The following is an 18,034-nucleotide window of genomic DNA, read 5'->3' as shown; positions in this document are numbered from 1 at the left end:
GTGGCGAGAGGAAAAAAGCGAGGCAGAAGCTGTAAAAACGCCTCGTCTCTATTTTCTAAGCAAACATTCCCTTTGAGCGCTCCTGCAAACACGGAGAGAAAGCGATACATGGACGACGCGAACATGTCACTCAAGTAGATTGTGCAAAGGCTAAGGGGAGGAGACACGCACTGGGAGGGAGAGGCATAGAGGGAGAGGTAATGAGAGATACACAGGGTAGGGAGGTCAGAAGTTAGGAAGCAGTAAGTGAGAGGAAAAAGAAAAGAAGGAAGGAAGGAAGGAAGATAGCGGAAAGCAGGGTGCAAGAGAAGGAAGGAATGAATTAAGGAAGGAAAGAAGGAAGATGAGATTAAAGGATAAAAAAAGCAAAGGTTTATTATGACTGTTTGAAAAGACGTGAAAAGAGAGAGAAAAGGAGATAAGAAAGAGGGAAGATGGAAGTAAAAGATAAAAGAGCTAAAAAGATGACTAAGAAGAGGGACGAAGTGAAAGAAAGGAAGAGAGGTAGAAAGTAAAAGGAGGTATATGGAGAAAGAAAAAGAAAAAGTCGTAAGGAAGAAAATAGGTAAAAAAAAAAGTCCTAGGAAATTAGAAAGACGTGAAAAGAGAGAGAAAGAAAATAAGAAAGAGGAAAGATAGGAGTAAAAAATAAGAGCAAAAAAAAAAGAAGACTCGAAGAAGAGGGACGAAATGAAGGAGAGGAAGATAGTTAAGAAATAAAATAGTGGCAAAGTACAAGGAGGTATAAGGAGAAAGAAAAGAAAAAGGCGTAAGAAAAAAAATAGGTAAAAAAAAAGACCGAGGAAAGCAGAAAATAATACGAAACAGTAATATAGACAAATTCTCGTTTTCTTTTGATACGTTCCGATGCAATATCTGAAGCGATCGAAGCGCGCCCCGTGAAACATTGTGGCCCTTGACGATAGATCCAGACCAGGAGCAAAAGAAATGAACAACAAAGCACTGGCTCATTAAACGCCAATTACTGCACTGGACTCACTGATTACAACCCATGGTAATTAAACCCTGCCTACCAATCTATGTACAACCTATGATAATTAAAGCTTACGTACCCAATCCTTAATTTCATGCATCGAAACTACTTATGCTCATAGATGACTGTTAATTGAAAGCAGCGATGGAAAATTTGCAAGGATCTAGATCATATGAGGAAGAATTTTAAGAGAAGCGAACTTGAAAGCTTAGAATTAGAAGACCACCAACCTTTCCACCCCGCCCTTGCCTTGCTTTGCTCCACCTCAGCACATCTATTCACTATCTTGTCCTGTATCCTGCCCACTTGCTCTGCCCCGCCTCTTCCCTCCTCGTTTTGGGTGTTAGTGTTTGGGGTTTGTTGGGAGTGTCTGGGTGAGTGTTTGGGTGTTTTATTGGGTGTTTGTGTGCATTTTTTTTTGGGGGGGGCTGTTTGGGTGTGTGTTAGGGTGTTTTGGGACGTTTTGGTGTGTGTGTGTGTGTGTGTGTGTGTGTGTGTGTGTGTGTGGATGTTTGGGGTGATTTTTTGTGTGATTTCTCTCCCCACTACAGTCTTTCCTTCCTCCATCTCTCTCCCTGACCCTCCCCAACATCACTGCCTCGTCCCTTATCCCGCCTAAACTGCTGCACTCCGCCTCTCTCCTTCCCTTGTTACAATCTTCACTCCTCCGCATCACCATCCACCTCCACGTCAATCCCTGACCCTCGCCATCATCCACCATCCACTGTCTCGTCCTTGGTCTCATCCCCACTCCTTAGCATCCCACGCCTCGCCCCTAACCCAAGCCAACACACCCCCACCCATACCCCCTTTACACTGCCCCTCCCCACCCTGACTTGCCCCGTCCCATCTCGTCCCGTCCCGCTCTGGTAACTTTTCTCATAATGTGATTTATGTGTTTTTTCTTTCCCTTTTTTGTTTAGCTCATCAGCGTCATAATTCAGAGAGGAATTCATTAACTGTGACGTAATGCCGTAAGTCATTAAGTCAGGCGGCCAGTCAGTCATTTAGTCAATCAGTCAGTCAGTCATTCAGGCTTTGGGTTGGTAATTGAAATCTATCAGTCTCACTTATTCATTCACTAAGTCATTCTGGCATTCAGGGTTCCATTTTTATCCAGACTCACTTGTAGGAGTATAAAATCTGATTCATCATTCATTTGCTCACTCTCCTACTCGATTACTCACTTATTCAATCAATTAATCACTAACGCATTCATTCACTCACTCTCTCACTTACCCACTTAACCACTTGGTCACTAACTCACTCATTCAATCACCAAATCACTCCCTCCCTCGTTCACTCGCTCGGTGCAGTGCTGTCCTTCACTGAGCAAAATACAAGTTTAAACAAATTCTGATTGAAAGTAAATTAAGTTAGTTTGACTAAGTTAAGTAGACAGAATCATCCACGCCCGCGTCCTTGACCCACCCACGCCCTCTGGTCCTCCTGGTGCCCCTCACTACCGTATCACGTCCTAACCGCCCTCCCCTAATCAGCCAGCCCCAACAAAACACAACCCGCCACGAGAAGTCTGATTAGTAATGTATAAATGCATAAATTTATTTCCCTCACATTATTAGTTTTTCCCTGAAGCCATAAATTTACAATTCCATTAAGTAAACTAGATAGATCCACAAATTTATATCAAGGTTCGTTTCAAATCCACCGCCTTAGCCTCGCGCCGCCCTCGCTGTGTGTGGGGCATGCGTGGATCACTCACGGGTGCACCTTTCCGTGGTCAGCCAATGGAGGGGCGAGGTGGTGGAGCCCTACCCAGGAGACACGTGTGGGTGGACGGTCCTCGAGGAAAACAGGGTAAGCTTCTCTTTTTTCCTTTACTGTAGCTGGTTTGTCTTTAATACTGTAGATAATGTAGAGTGGTGTACTTGAATCTTACAGCGTAAAGTTTATTTGAAATTTAGTTGTGTTCATTTCTATTCCCTTCGCCTTTAATGATGTAGCTAGTGTGAAGTTGTGGAGTTAAATCTTTCAGCTTAAAAAATCTGTTGTTGTTTGAAATTCACTTGTATTCCATAAGAATCCTGAAGGAGTGAGGGCACAACACACGCCTACATCCTTCGCTCATAAAGTTCACATTGGAGGCTTCCTGAGTGGTGGCAGGCAGGTGAGGCACAGTGGCGTGGCGTCCTCAGCTGGCGAGTATAGTGGTGCGTGGTGGGTGTAAGGAGGTGGTGGTGGTGGTATCACAATAATTTCACATGTCTTTGTAAACACAGCAAGACATGAAGTAATCGGCAAGGAAGAGCCTTATTCATTAACATTATATTGAGTGAACAGTGTGCGGTGGCATTATGTAAAGCTGGTGGTGGTGGTGGTAGTGCCACGTGGCGAGGGTTGAAGAGGTTAGTGGCTCCCCTAGCGGCGCTCACTACACCCTCTCTCCCTCCCAGCACTTCACTGATAATGGAATCGGTGCCTCGCTATTTATGATTTAATGACTGAACGCCTTAATACAGCCTCGTTGCCAGTTTGCTGTAAGTGTGTCACGATGTTAGCGCTGCTTGAAGGCAACACACACCAAAGAAAGGAAGTTAGCAGGCAGGGAGCATTGAGCAGCAGGCAGGGAGCATTGAGCAGCAGACAGGGAGCATTGAGCGATGTCTCTCCGGCGCCCCCCACTAGTCATGAACCCTGAAGTGCCGACTCGTTGCTCCGAAGCTTTCACTAATGACGGAAGGCGGGAGGGAGGGAGACAGGGAGAGGGAAGGTAATGGGGTAGAAAGAAGGGATGAAATAAGACCGTTACTATTGTGGAAATGATCTTGGAGGAACATAATCTCCCGCTGTAAGATGGCACCGCGGCGTGAGGGACGGTTATTGCCCCCGCGGGAGTGGCAGGCGGCGACAGGTCCGTCTGGCGGGAACAAACAAATCCTGAAGCCGCGTCACATTCACTTAACCCGGCCCAGAGTGCCGCCACGCCCGCACCTTTGAAAAACACCGTATTTCTGCCTTTAACCTTTTCACTTTTTATTTATGTAAGAGGGGCACTGGCCTAGAGCAGCAAATTTAACGGAAAACAGACCTACTGAGGCGCCAGTCCGTAAAGAAATGTCAAAAGGGAATCGATGCCAGATTTTTTTTCCCATAATTCCTCACGACATTTCAGAAGTTTTTGTTCTAAAGTATATTATTTCGTTCCGTAGCCTTGGAGAAATACAGAATATTCACTTTTTCTCTACGTGCGTACGAGAATATGTGAATGCAAACTTTATACTCCTCTGCCTACCAAATATTTCATTCCCATAACCCCTCCCCACTTTTTAGACGTTTATGTACTCGTTAAATTTAGTTCTTTAACTTTAAAAAATACAAAATAAATCTTATTCACTCACCTCTACGTGTATATATCCTTGCAAGTTATCATTAAACTATTCTGAAAGACAACCAAAGAAATAAGGTTAACAATAGTGCATGTGTAGCCTCGGACCGTCACATCACCTGGACCACCTTAAATTTGTAGCAGGCGGGAAGAGCAGAGAGGGGTTGAGTCCCTTTACGTGAGCAAGTCCACTTAGTTCACTTTATAATAACGAGGTAACACTTGTTCGAAACCCAATTACACGTTATGAAGCCTCGAAGCACTCAATTCATTTATATATATATTTCTCATCAGGCGCGCCGCTGCTCCTCTTAATGCGAGATAACTTAACGGGGAAGGTTCGTGTGCAGCGTTATCAATGCACATTTGGCGCTTGTAGTTCATAAGCGGTGAATATGAAATAATACTTGTCGCTCGTACGTGAATATGATGGAATTTGATTATGAAGTACCTGATTAAGTGAGAGAGAGAGAGAGAGAGAGAGAGAGAGAGAGAGAGAGAGAGAGAGAGACTTCCGTATTGTGTTGTAAATGTCTTTCAGCGCCAATATAGTGTTTTACTCGTCCTCCCCTTAATGATAACAGCATCGCGTGGCTCTAATCACCACACACAATGAGAGGGTGAGAAGATCCTGCTTAGGGGAAGGAAACCCGTAAGTGATGTATTTAAACGCTATCGTGACTGTTCCGCAAGTTATGTATTTATTAGTGCTCAATTTTCATATTAGTAAGGCGTTGTTGTGAAGGTTCTCTTAACAGGTGACTTTGATGTACTGCTACAAAGCAAAGGTATCTGACGTAACAGTTCAGTTGCCCACAAGTCTCGATTTCGTGTGATTTGTTTGAACGATCATTGTCTTATCAGTGGAAGCCTCCGTCCAAACTCCGCCTTCGCCCTGCTGAGCTTGGCGTGATACAAATCAAAGCTCGTGACGCCAGATGAGCGCGTTCAGTGACCGTGTTGTTCTGTGTCAGGCGAGTCTAGGCCGCGTTTCGGATAGCCTCGTGCTTGGTGAAAGCGTCAGAATAGCGAGTCGATTTTTTCTTTTTCTAAGAATTAAAAAGCAAGAATAGGCTTTCCATCTCTGTCCTCGTAGCAATCCTCATTTCTAGTCCTGTTAGGCTTGTACGTCCATATTTTTGTGCCCGAGTAAATTCTGTGTTGTGCAAGGCTTGTGTTGCCTCGGAGCGTCGAGCTGCTAACTCAACAAAAATGTTGAATAATGGCAATACTCCCACAAGCATAAGTCTTGCAACTTTAAGTAAAGGAACACAACTTTGTCATCGCAGGTAGTCACAGCAGCAGACGCGTGGAGCCCCACCCTTCAATGTGCAGATACACTGGAGTACTCAGATGACGCGTCGCCAGGCCAGTGACACACGAGGGCGTCTCATGGCCATTACAGTAACACCATCGCGTCTCCTTTCGGTAGGGGAACAAAAAACTTCCATATATCCGAATCTCTCCATCGTTACCGTCCGTCGCCGGCAACTGCGCATCAGTCTTGGCGGGAAATGGTTGTTGCCGCCGCCCATGATGCCCTGTCCGTCTCTCTCTCTCTCTCTCTCTCTCTCTCTCTCTCTCTCTCTCTCTCTCTCTCTCTCTCCATCCATTTCTTTCTCTCCTCGATGCTCTCGTTCCCTCGCTTTCCTTGTCGCCCTACTTCACATTCCCGAGACCTATGGCACGCCTCACACACGGCCTGGCATGTCGCGCGGCCTTCTACGTGTGTACAGCACCGGGAACAGCGCCTTGCCCGCCTCGCCTTTCGTCCCTCGCCCGCCAAATCGCCGCACAGTGGACCGTATTCTAAAACTTTTGTGCCGCACTTCCACCACATTCAAAAGGCTCTAGTTGAAGTTACACGAGTTTCCAAGGGTGTTTTTACGATTCTAGTGACAGATTAACAAGATTTTTACATTATCAATAGGAGAAATACTACTGAAAACTCAGGTATTCATCTCTTGTGGCCTTTGAAAGTCGCCGTGACGAGAGGGCAAAGCGTTTCAGAATACGGGTCGGTGTTTGGCCTGGCGAGTGACGGCAGCGAAACACAAACTGACAGGGCTGGAGTTGTCAATCAATTACTCTTTATGGATAATGATAATTCGTTTCCATTTCCCGCGAATTGCTCGACACACGTATGAATGTTAAATAACTTATGGCACGGCAGGGTTAGTGACGCGCTTGTTTTTCCGATTACCTCGACATATTTCACCGTTTCACGTGTTATAACCCGATAAATTATTTGAATATATTACAGTAAAGTGTTCAGATGCATTACAGAGTTAAGTGGCAGTATTTAAGTGCTGCTAGGATGGCCTGGAATAGACGGGTGGACAGATATATAAGTGTCATAGATGTTAATTATTTTTGTGTTATAACTCGAAAAATTTATCACAATAAAGTATTTGGATACAATGCAGGGCTGAGTGGCAGGTTATTAATGTTAGGATAGCCTGGAATGGACAAGCAGACAGGTACACTAGAAACAGAAACTAATATATTTTGCGTTATAACTCGAGAATTTATTACACCCGAAGTATTTACGCGCAGTGCAAAGGGTAAGAGGAGTTATTTAGGTGTCATCAGGGTGGCCTGGAATAGACGGGCAGACAGATGCGCTATACTCACAGAAACTAATGAATTTTTTCGTGTGAAGGGCGTCTCTGTTCCGTCCCCACCAGGAGTGTAAGGTCAAGGGGCGCCCCTACACCGGGTTATTGCCTCGAAAGGGAATCGGAGAAAAGAACGCCTCAATGGAATTCCTCTTATCCATTCCTCCAAACGTAATCTTCAGGAATTTAGGAATGATTGTCTTGATGGTGATTGATTTTGTGAGGATTGTAGTAGTAGTAGTAGTAGTAGTAGTAGTAGTAGTAGTAGTAAGAGTAATAGATGTAATAAGAGAACACACACACACACACACACACACACACACAATGATTTAATGGGAATGTGTGAGTGGAAGTGGAGAAGTGAGAAAGGGAGGGATAAAATAGCCCTATATTTTTTTTTTTTTTTTTTTTGTAGGGGGAGGGAGGGGGAGGACGGCACAAAGTCGGTAGGTGAGAGAGAGTGAATGAACTGATGAATGGATGGGTGGATGGGTGGGTGTGGGGGATGATGTGCTAAAAGTGCTATTTTACTGTGTGTTACTGTCATTACCTTCCTACTCTCCCTTCCATCACCACGTATCACCCCATCACACTCACCCATCACCACTCCAATCACCACACGTCACCATTAAACTCGATACCATTACCACCACCTACTTTACTGCCGCTACAAATCCCTCGCCCCACCACACACACACACGGACACCCACAGACACACGCGCGTGCACACCAGACGTCCCTCAACACAACCTCCGCATTAGCTTGTGGTGGGAAACTGCCTCGTGTGTCAGTGAGAAACGTAATCCCTTTTAGCGACTCGCAATATATCGCCGCTTGAGGTAATAAAGTTATTAATTAAACGTCCCACCGACAGACTTATCTCTTCCCGGTCCTTTCTGGTAACGCTGTCATGCTCCGGTTCCCAGACACACCACGAATGTCGGATGCTCCCCTCGGTATTTTATCTCCTCGTAAACAGTAACTCTCGGTTGGTCTTCGGATCTTTAGGTCTCTCCAACATTTGCCTCCCTTGATCATTGTTTCAAAATCCACAGGCAGCAATGCAGGGCTGTAAAATGCAGGCACGGTACGTAGCGGGAATGACCAGACAGGCGGAAAGGCAGGCCAGGCAGGGGAGACAGAAAAGCGAGAGTGATGCCAGCAGCCGTGCCAGCCATTCATCACCACAATCAACGGCACAGAAACATGCACAAAGAGCACACGACAAAGCTACACACAGACAGACAGAGACAGACGGATGGATTTGCACGCGTAATGACTGACAAGTAAACAGCCTGCCAGCCTCCCTGCCAGCCATTCAGTCTCCTAGCCAAGAAGAAATGGACAGACTAGCATGCAAGTACGTACGCTAAACACACACACACACACACACACACACACACACACACACACACACACATAGACAGGCAAGCAAGCAAGCAAGCAAGCAAGCACTGTGTCAATTAAAGCCGCTCGCTCAGAATTACAAAGGAAACTCGCGCACTCAAACTACACGCATGTGAACCACCACCACCACCACCACCACGCTGACTAAGGACTGGGCACCTCTTAACCCCACGCTCCGGAAATCCCCTGAAAAAAAAAAAATCATTCCTTCTAAAACTAAAGATAAATTAAGACCAGGAGAAAAAGAATCGATGCAAAACAGCCGCCATTTTAGCTAAATATGTGCCTTGGCAGATAATTAGTATAGCGGGAACATAATAAACATGGCAATATTCCAGTCAGCCGCGGAAACCGAGCATATACAGCATGCTTCTCAAGACGAAAGGAGTGCAAGATGAATAAACAACTAGATCATGATGACAGCGGGAACACCTTGGTAAGCGGAATTCTTCGGAGGAGAAGGAGGGTTGCAGTAGTTATATATGAATCAAACTTGGTACAGCCGGAAGGTCTGGTCGTATCGCGGTGAACAAAAACACCCTGAATATACACCGATTTTTTGCTAGCGTGCGCTGGAGCTAAATTGTCTACCGTCCCCCTTCTTCCCTTCTGAAAAACCAAGTCGCTCACTCAGATCGCCCCAACACTGAGAGCAAGCCCGCCATCCTCCATCATCAACCGTCTTGGCCTCGAAAAACTCTTGGCAATCCGCACTGCTCTTTTGAACTTGCCAGCAGCGTGTCGCCTCCCTCCCTGCCTCCCACGGCCTCTTGCACCAGACTTCCCCGCGCCTCGTATGCTGTACACGTTACTGATGCAAGAGTCACTTCCAGTCTGCTTTCCTTTCACTTGTTAATTCGGGAAGTTGCTGTCTGTCTGTCTGTCTGTCTGTCTGTTTGTTTGTTTTTTCCACTACATGAAACTGATCCGAGATGGCAGTATGAGGACGCAAAGTGAACTAAATTATCACTTGATTAGAAAATTTTTCCTTTAATAATTTTGTTCAGAAAAGGCAATTAAGGGAACTTTAATTCATATTTTAGTCCTTATTCAGCGTCCTTTACATATACGCAAAAGAGATAGATAAATAGATATTAAATAAGACATCAATATGGAGGCATCCTGAACTAAATTCCATTCTTTTTTTATTTGACATTTTAATCGGGAACTGCAATTAACTAAACTTTATTTTTTTTTTTTGTCTGGCCAGTATCCTATAGACGTAAAAAAAATAAAATAAATAATAAATAAATAAAATGATGTAAAAAAAATTCTCCCCTCCCAGGCCATGACAAGCGGAGCAGCGTCACGTCGGATCAGCGGGCATCATTCGTCCCCCGCGGCGACCCACCGGCGCGGAGCGAGACCCGTAATTAACAGGTGTCATTAACCAGGCAGGGACGGGAGAGAGAAGCCACCGTCATCACCACCACCACCCCCACTACCACCACCACCAGACATCAGTATGGTAAAACATCATTATTATCGCCTCAACAAACTGATGTCATTGTGTCCCTGTTCTGTTCTTCCTTTCAAATCCATATTTTCCTTTTTCCTCCTCCTCCTCGCTCTAATTCACATTCTTCTCAGTCACTTTACATCACGATCACCATCCACTCACTCCCTCCTCCTCCTCCTTCTTCTCCTCCTCCGGCCTCGGTAAATGAAGCATTATTCTCATGAGGACGTCAGCGAAACTACAATGCATTACACCCAGTCTGGTGCATCCTGCTTGAAGAACATGAATAAAACAGCGGAAAGTGGTTGCAAGATTGTGTGTGCGCGCGTTCGTGTTCACCTAATTGCACACTTACAGGATTGCGTAAAGCTCATTGTGTCGCGTCTTTTAACGTCTTTTTAACGCTGATTTATCTTATTTTCTATTAAGACTGTGATGTGAATGCTCTTGACACACACGACTTCTTCCGGTAATATTTCACGGATTTATACCTCTCCGTGTGTGTGTGTGTGTGTGTGTGTGTGTGTACGTGTGCGAATAGTTATAATGATGCATAGGAAGAAATGAACTCGTTTACAGTTTCCTTTGACAGAATTACGTATCTGACACTCCCTTTACCACTTCAGCAAACTCTCGCCCCTTTCATGTGAAGCGCAGCGAGAGACTTGACAATTACCACCTTGACCTCCACCACGTCTCGCAACCTCACCCTTCCTGGAAACACAGACACGGCAACAGCTCACTTCAGAACCGCTATTCGAATCACCAAGTCAAAGAAGAGGTAAGTATTAGCACGATTATTGTAGGATTCGCGCTATTTCAGGCACCTTAAAGTTACCTAAGATAGAAAGACGTGTATTGTCATCTGTAGCAATAGACTGGATTGGTTTTGTATTGCGTATCTGGGAGCTAAGTCAAAGAAGAGGTAACAAGAAGGAAGTGTTTTGCAAGAGTTATGTTATATCATGCACCTCATAGTGACTTTAGATATCTAGAGATGCATCGTCATTCTCATAAGTTGTCGTCGTAATGATACGGTGCATTAACCCGTTTGCCTAAAGAGAGAGTAAATGGAGGCGCCAAGTTCCTCGCCAGTCAAATCTCCTAGGAAACGTCGAGCGCCACGTGTGTTGCTCCAGCGTCACTTTTTTTTTTTCCCTTTTTTATTTTTTTCCCCCTCGTTTGTTGTGAACTGTGACTTTAATTTCCGTGACGTGTGATATGTTTTCCAGCGCAGCAACAGGTCAATTTAACGAGCTGTATCTCTTCCTTCTCCCAGCCCCTCGCCCCCATCCCGCCTTTTTTTTTTTTTTTATACCTTCTGTGAGTAATTGAAAACGTACGTACGTCAGATGAAGGCTTTTCATGAACTGAGGTTAAAATGGAAACTTCGCATATTAATACATTCCCTCGGTCACAATTAAACAGAAATATACACACACACCGTAGTGTTAAATGTAGCAGAAATACATAGTTCACCCTTTGACTGTTGACGATAGTATGGCGCTTGATAATTAATTGTTGTTCCCTCCAGACTACATTACGGTTCAACCATAAATTCTAAAGGAAATGTTACTACAGCTACTCAGTCAGTCACTCACTCTTTTTTACTGTTATTGGTGCCTTTTGGAAATGAGGTACACTGCAAACAAACTTGTACCATGTCATTAATTTTATGGAGCAGTAATATAACAATAGAAAATGTTACAACGAAACGATCACTGTTTTTTCCTGTCTGAGGTGCCTTCGGACACTACACTCCAACCTTGCACCAGTCCATTTTATTAAGGCATGGGAGACGAATGAGTTAAATGGGAAAGTTGCTACACGGCAAATCATACTGAGCAGAATGTCCGACACTGAGGAGGAAAGCACCTGTTTGTCTGAGGTGTCACCCGCGTGTGAAAAAAATTGTCTTCCAAAACTTAATTTCAGTTCCCAGGAAGACTTGACTCGTGAGTGACGTATTACTGATTATTTTTGAGTGGAGGATGAGGAGGGAGGGAGGGAAGGACTAAAGCCAGACAGGTTATGGTGGAAAGGGTGGGAGGGCGATGCATATTGTGGTGGAGGGAGTGGGGTTGGTGGAGGAGTATAATCCGCCAGATGTCAGTTTTGCAATGTAACAAATGTTGTACAACTTGATCACATTTGGCAGCTTTTAATACCAAATATGCAACTTTGAAATAATTGTGCGGGAGCTGTTTCTCTCTCTCTCTCTCTCTCTCTCTCTCTCTCTCTCTCTCTCTCTCTCTCTCTCTCTCTCTCTCTCTCTCTCTCTCTCTCTCTCTCTCTCTCTCTCTCTCTCTCTCTCTCGGCTGCGTATTGTGTCGGTGGAGAGAGGGAGACGGATCGTGAAATATGAAATTCAGGGCCGGACGTTGCAAGTTGCCCTTGTTCCGGTTGTCCATTCCGTGAAATATGACGTGCAACAAACACATCTCTTCCGATATATTCCTCTGTGTCAGTCTACAGTGTATTGCTTTATTAGCTGGAATACGAAAGTCATGTCAAAACTGGTCCCATCAAGCCAAGCCTCCGGAAACAAAAACCAGAGGAGATATTGACCCGTATTCAGAAACGCTTTGCTTTCACCACGATTACTTTGGGAGCTTGTCACTTGGTACTGGGACGGATGGTACTCAGGTCAGATGATGGATGGATGGATGGATGGATGTGGTTGAGTAAGTAGTGGATGGGTTGGTAAAAGTTATATTGGTGTGTGTGGATCCACAGTCTGCCTTCACGAAGCTTGTAGTTCAGGCGACTGAATCAATGAGACATTTTGGGGACAAAGTTATTTGGGTACCAAGTGTCTCGAGCAGCAAACGTCCTGAGGCCTTTTTGCACTCAAGCCGACCTGAGGCCTGTATGACCTGAATACCATCCGCCCCAGAACAATGTGACTGTAAACCATTACTTTCAAAATTCCACAGAGATGATTAGCCGGGTTCATGAGCCTGTTTCTCCTTTTCATAGTACAAACACCCTTAAAACCCTATGTAGCTTGAATTGGAGCCTTTGGAAGTAGTGGAGGTGCAACATAGAAGTGTTTCAAAACCTGGTTCATGGACATGTGAGATGTAAGCAAGAATACAAACGGCGTAGGTGTTTATAGTTCACTTCCCTTTAGACAACCTTCTGTAATCTTGCCGCATGTGTACACGGAAGAAAAACAAGCGACAGAGGCAAGGTTTATTAATGTCTAAGGATGGGGGAAGCCGTCCGCCTCTTTATTCTGCATTCATGTTATCAGTGCAGACTTAGCTGTATCCCACACGTGAATGTCTGGCAGAGGTGGCAGCGCTGGGTGACGGACGACGCTGCTGCTCAACTTGTTTTCCGTTCCACGTCCGTGTTCGTGATGATTTTACACGTCTGTTTCATCGTGTAAGCTGCGTTGTGCCGAGACGAGTGGGAGCGAGGGATTAGAGCGAACTGTGATAGGAAAGGATCTCAGATAGGCAATCTTTCTTATAATCTGCTGGTCAATCTTTCCCATAATCATCTACAGTTCTTGACAGATTTTTTGTACTGCAGTCTCTTGAATACGTACTTCTGTAGATTAGTGAATTAACTTCATATCATGTTTTTCTTTGTCCTTCTAAGGAATTTAATACAGCCATCCCAATATTAATAAATAACGACTATAACGGTAAAAAGATTGAAAGCATCAGGTTGACTTAAGGCTGAGTAGCAAAGGGATCACGCGAGGCTCCAAGAATATGAACTGCGTGGGTACTGTTTAGTGAAGCTGGGATGGAGTGCAGGTGCTAATTATATACTAGACTCTCTACTAGGTCTCTGAATGCCCTGAGCAGACTCTAACCTGCCCCCGAGAGTGGCACTGCAAGCCTTGATCTGATTCTGAGTACGGCACTTCGCGGAGGTGTTTAGAGGCCGACCGTCGCTGAAATAGCACGGCGCCATTCAAAGTGATGTCGACCCGCCGCTGTGTTCACCCGCGCGAGGCTTCCGTCATGGCCAGGGCACAACAAGAGCACAGCGATGACAGCCATTTTCAAGGATTAATTTGGGAACCATTTTTAGGCGTGCGGTGAAAGCCTATTGTCACAGGAAGTACCGTGAACGTGCTTTGTTCCTTGTTGACAGTGCGCTCACCCCTCTCCATGCATCCCCTCCCTCCACCTCTCTCTTCTCTTACCCCCACGTGCGTCACCGTTCCCTCCACCTCTCCTCTTACTCCCGACATACCTCACCCCTCTCTCCATTCTCCTCTTACTCCCAACATACCTCACCGCCAGGAAGCAAGGCCCCCTCCCGCCCCTCCTTCCTGGCTCAGTTCCACGTGACCGGCAAGGGAAGCGAATACGAATGAAAGTCAGGGAGAGTTAGAATGTCTTTAAGCCTTTGACTGCTAATGGTGATGTGAAATTTGCTACCTCGCTTTAGGGATCCCAGAGAATTATACTGAGCTGGAGCAGGACAACAGGGGATGAAGGACGTGACTCATTCGAACACTCCTTTTCAGGTCTTGAAATTGCACTTACCTCGCACGATATTAAAGATAAGTCGTAGTAATCATAAAGAATATAAGTTTGTTTTAAACTGTCTTTTCATGGATAACTGAATGATTTATTATCGTCCATGCGTCAATCTAATAATGTAATGCCTTTCTACATAATATTAATCATGTCAAGACAAAACATGCTAAGAAATTATTAAGTGGACAGAAAAATGTTGCTTTCACTATTACGATGTTACTAGATGTTTTTATTCATTAGAAAAAATAGAGGGCTGTTTGTTTATACTGGCATGTACTAGTCAACCAGCAGACAAGACAACGATGCGTTAGGGAACACAACAACTAGTATTCCTCTTCTCCGCCAACGTGCGCCTGAGAATCTTTATCTTCCTCTCCTCACTGTCTATATGTGCATCGTTGTGTATCATCCAAGAGTAGTGAGGTTAAATACATATATTCAACTGCGTGTTACCATTGCCATGACAACCTTTACTCGCACACAGCATCAAGGTTGTTTGCTACAGTTTCTCGCCTACGCACTGCTGCTGTTTCGTGTCATTTTAGTTTTTCCCTCACTGCAGTTGCAAGAGAAGTGCGCGTCCCCAGCCAGTTCTTGGGTGAAAGTGTGTACCTGTGTTTCTCCAAACTGTAAACGATTTGAATGATTGATTAACTGGTTGATGGATTTTTCTATCTATTTTTTGTATATCACTTTCTTTCTCCTTGTTAATTTAGCAGTTTTATTGGTACAAGAGGCTACTACTACTACTACTACTACCACCACCAACGACGTAATAACCTGAAAATAATAGCTGTTGTTGAGTTAATCACCCTCTCGCTATTCGGCGTCAAAATTACCTGAAACGAGACAAACATTCCCCCCTCCACCCTGCCAAGACGCTGAACTCCTGACGGGGCAATCAAGGCTGACGCGGAATATGGCCGTGGGGAGGCAAGGCGTGTGAGCGTGGTGTGTGGGCGTGAGGGCTCTTTTAATCCCCTTGAAGCTTGTCCTGCAGCCTTTCTGTGACTCTCTCTCTCTCTCTCTCTCTCTCTCTCTCTCTCTCTCTCTCTCTCTCTCTCTCTCTCTCTCTCTCTCTCTCTCTCTTGCCTTTTTTTTTTTTGCTTTAGTTTTGTTCCCCATGTTCACGTTCTAGTAACTATTACCTCCATCTTCTTACCATTCCCTCCATTTTCTAACCGAGTCCTTCAGCATCTTCCATCCCCTCCTTCGTCTTCTAACTCCAGCCTCCTCCTCCTCCTCCTCCTCCTCCTCCTTCACTTAACTATTTCAGACTCATTTCGCCTCCTGACAAGTCCCTCCTCCTCCGCGTTCTGACAAGTCGCCCCGTCCTTCACCTTCTAACAAGTCCCTCCTCCCTCGCCTTCAGTCCCCTTCCCTCCCACAACCTGTCGTCGGCTAGTCCCCTCACAGCCTGCAGGCACTCTCCTCCCTTCACATCTAAACTTCCTCACCGCCTCTCACAGCCCCCAGACACACAATCTCCCTGTCAATTCCTCTCTCAAGTCTATTTCTTCTCACTCTGCACTACTGCGCCGCACATCCACTACTTTCAAATGTTATATAGATTTCTAAGGGTGTTTTTTATTGTTTTAGTGATAGATTAGTAAGATTTTTATATCAAGAAGAAAAACACGTGATAATCCGGCTAATCATTTCTCTGGCCTTTGAAAATAGTCGTAGTGAGACAGGAAAACGTTTCTGAACACTTGCCTCACTCGCTCAGTCTCTGCAGTCACACGAGCGTTGGGCAGACTGGCAAGTAACATTCATGCTTTATGACTCCACGTTGACTTATGGATATTCGCCCAGTAGCGCGGAAGTTTGTTCTTGTGAGAAATTAGCTTTACAACGCCGCATTTGATAACCGGCGTCCCCTGCGGGCTAGTGTTTGATTCACGCCGTGGGGATGTCACTTCGCTTGCTTCGTGCCGGGGACAGTCATGTGAAAGGGTCATGTTTATTTACAGCGTTACGTGTGTGTGTGTGTGTGTGTGTGTGTATGTGTGTGTGTAGGAGGGAGGGTTTGGTGGGTGGGTAGGTATGTGCCTGTGTGTGTGCGCGAGCGCTTGTGTGTACTCGTATGTATGTGCATGCATTTGCGTCGTCGAAACCGTAATAGTGACAGTGAAGGTGGCGGTGGTGGCAGTAGTAGTGACAGAAGTAGTAATAGTAGTAGTAGTCGTAGTAGTGGCAGCAGCAACGGCAGTAGCGGGGACGGCGGCTGTAGCAGTAGTAACATAATAAGTAAACAGTAACAGCAACACGTACAATTTAAGACAACAGCAGTAATGACAACACAACACCCACACCCAGCCGTCCAGACTGTGTGGTGTGTGCAGTACCTGAGGAGGCCACGCAGCAGCCTTACGTGCGCGCCGGCTAAATTGATCAGTAAATACACGCACTCTGCTGGCGTAAGTGAACTTCCTAATTTTCTTTAATGTCGTCATCATGGCAGGGTTGTCATTACCGCGGCGGGGAGAGGAGGAGGAGGAGGAGGATGGGAATGGGGTGTAAGAGTAGGGAGGGGGTATTCAGAGGCGTCACGGGGGAGGGGGAAGAGGAGAATGGAGCTGTAGGCAAGGGTTGGGGTAGGAAGGAGCACCGCAGGGTAAAGAGAGGACATTTGGAGGCTGTGGGGAGGGGAAACTTTGGGGGAAGCGTGTGCTGTGCTGGGGTAGGGGGACGTAGGGGGTGTATGAGTAGCAGGGACCAGGGGTTGGTGAGGAGAAGGGAGGGCAGGGGTTTAGTGGAGGCGTTCCTGCGTCAGCTGTAGTTTGGGTCTCGTTTGGGGGACGAATTTTATGTAAGAAAATAATACTAATACTAATAATAGTGCGCATTATCTTCCCTCATATTCCCGCAAGATGGTTCGAGGGAGAGAGGGAGAGGGACAAAGAGAGAGACAGACAGACAGACAGAGACAGACAGACAGACAGACAGGAATGAGTGCGATGGGAGAAACTGAGGAGATAGATGAGCAAAGGAATGAGAGAAGTAAAAGGGGAAAAATGTAGGGAAAGAAAATGAAGAATGAGTAAACAAAATGATTGGTTGTTTGACTATATTATTGATTTCGGTGCCTCAGCAGGGTCATATGGCGCCCGTGGGAGAAAATGGTGGTGGTGGTGGTGGTGATCGGAATGTGAGCTTAAAGTGATGGTGGTGGTGGTGGTACAATATGACCGTGTGTGTGTGTGTGTGTGTGTGTGTGTGTGTTTGCCTACCTGTCTCTGTCTGCCTGTCTGTCTGTGTGCTTACCTGTCAGTCCGTTTACCTGTCTACCTACCCACGCACCTGTGTGTTCACCTGTTTTTCTGTCCACCTGTCTGTAATTGACATTCATTATTATTTTATACCCGTTTCAATTCATTCCAGCCGCTACAGCCAGATTACTGCATGGTACCGATCAAAGCGCCCAAAAATGCATTATTTATTTCCACTTTGAGTATGAACCATTGCTATTTTTTCGCGTTACTACCATCTCATTTGTTTCGTTTCATTTTTTCTTCTTTTTTTTTTTTTTTTTTTTTGCTGACACGGTGAATTCTTGCCCGTCCTTCCTTGTGAAAATACGATATGTAAAGGAGATGATAAATATGTATCTAGCTAAGTGCCTAACAAGCTAATCGGTGTTGGGAGTCGAGGGGATGCAAGTGTTGGTGGGTTAAGGTCGGAAGCAGTGTTGTGTTGGCTCGT

At 45.4% G+C, this 18,034-nt stretch overlaps 1 protein-coding gene across 10 annotated transcripts in view; it reads left to right on the top strand.

Annotated features, from left to right (window-relative positions):
* The first annotated feature begins 2,659 nt into the window (after positions 1 to 2,659).
* The window catches only part of LOC135103382 (uncharacterized), a 26,493-nt gene continuing 11,118 nt past the window's right edge, over positions 2,660 to 18,034 (top strand). Inside the window, exons 1-4 of one of the 10 annotated variants that reach the window (XR_010270025.1) lie at positions 2,670 to 2,812; positions 8,014 to 8,318; positions 9,651 to 9,833; positions 10,451 to 10,605. Coding sequence is in view for 1 of the 10 variants with exons in the window: in XM_064009510.1 (XP_063865580.1) it covers positions 2,701 to 2,812; positions 10,451 to 10,605 (267 nt within the window). In the remaining 9 variants the exon portion in view is untranslated. Of the gene's footprint in view, positions 2,813 to 3,035; positions 3,123 to 3,143; positions 3,166 to 5,629; positions 5,769 to 8,013; positions 8,319 to 9,650; positions 9,834 to 10,450; positions 10,606 to 18,034 lie in introns of those variants that run through there. The other 9 variants (XR_010270024.1, XR_010270026.1, XR_010270029.1 and 6 more) reach the window with 9 other exon arrangements.

The sequence above is a fragment of the Scylla paramamosain genome, chromosome 9, assembly GCF_035594125.1.
Source record: "Scylla paramamosain isolate STU-SP2022 chromosome 9, ASM3559412v1, whole genome shotgun sequence".
Classification (NCBI taxonomy): Eukaryota; Metazoa; Arthropoda; class Malacostraca; order Decapoda; family Portunidae; genus Scylla; species Scylla paramamosain.
This window is presented reverse-complemented; position numbering and strand designations above follow the sequence as displayed.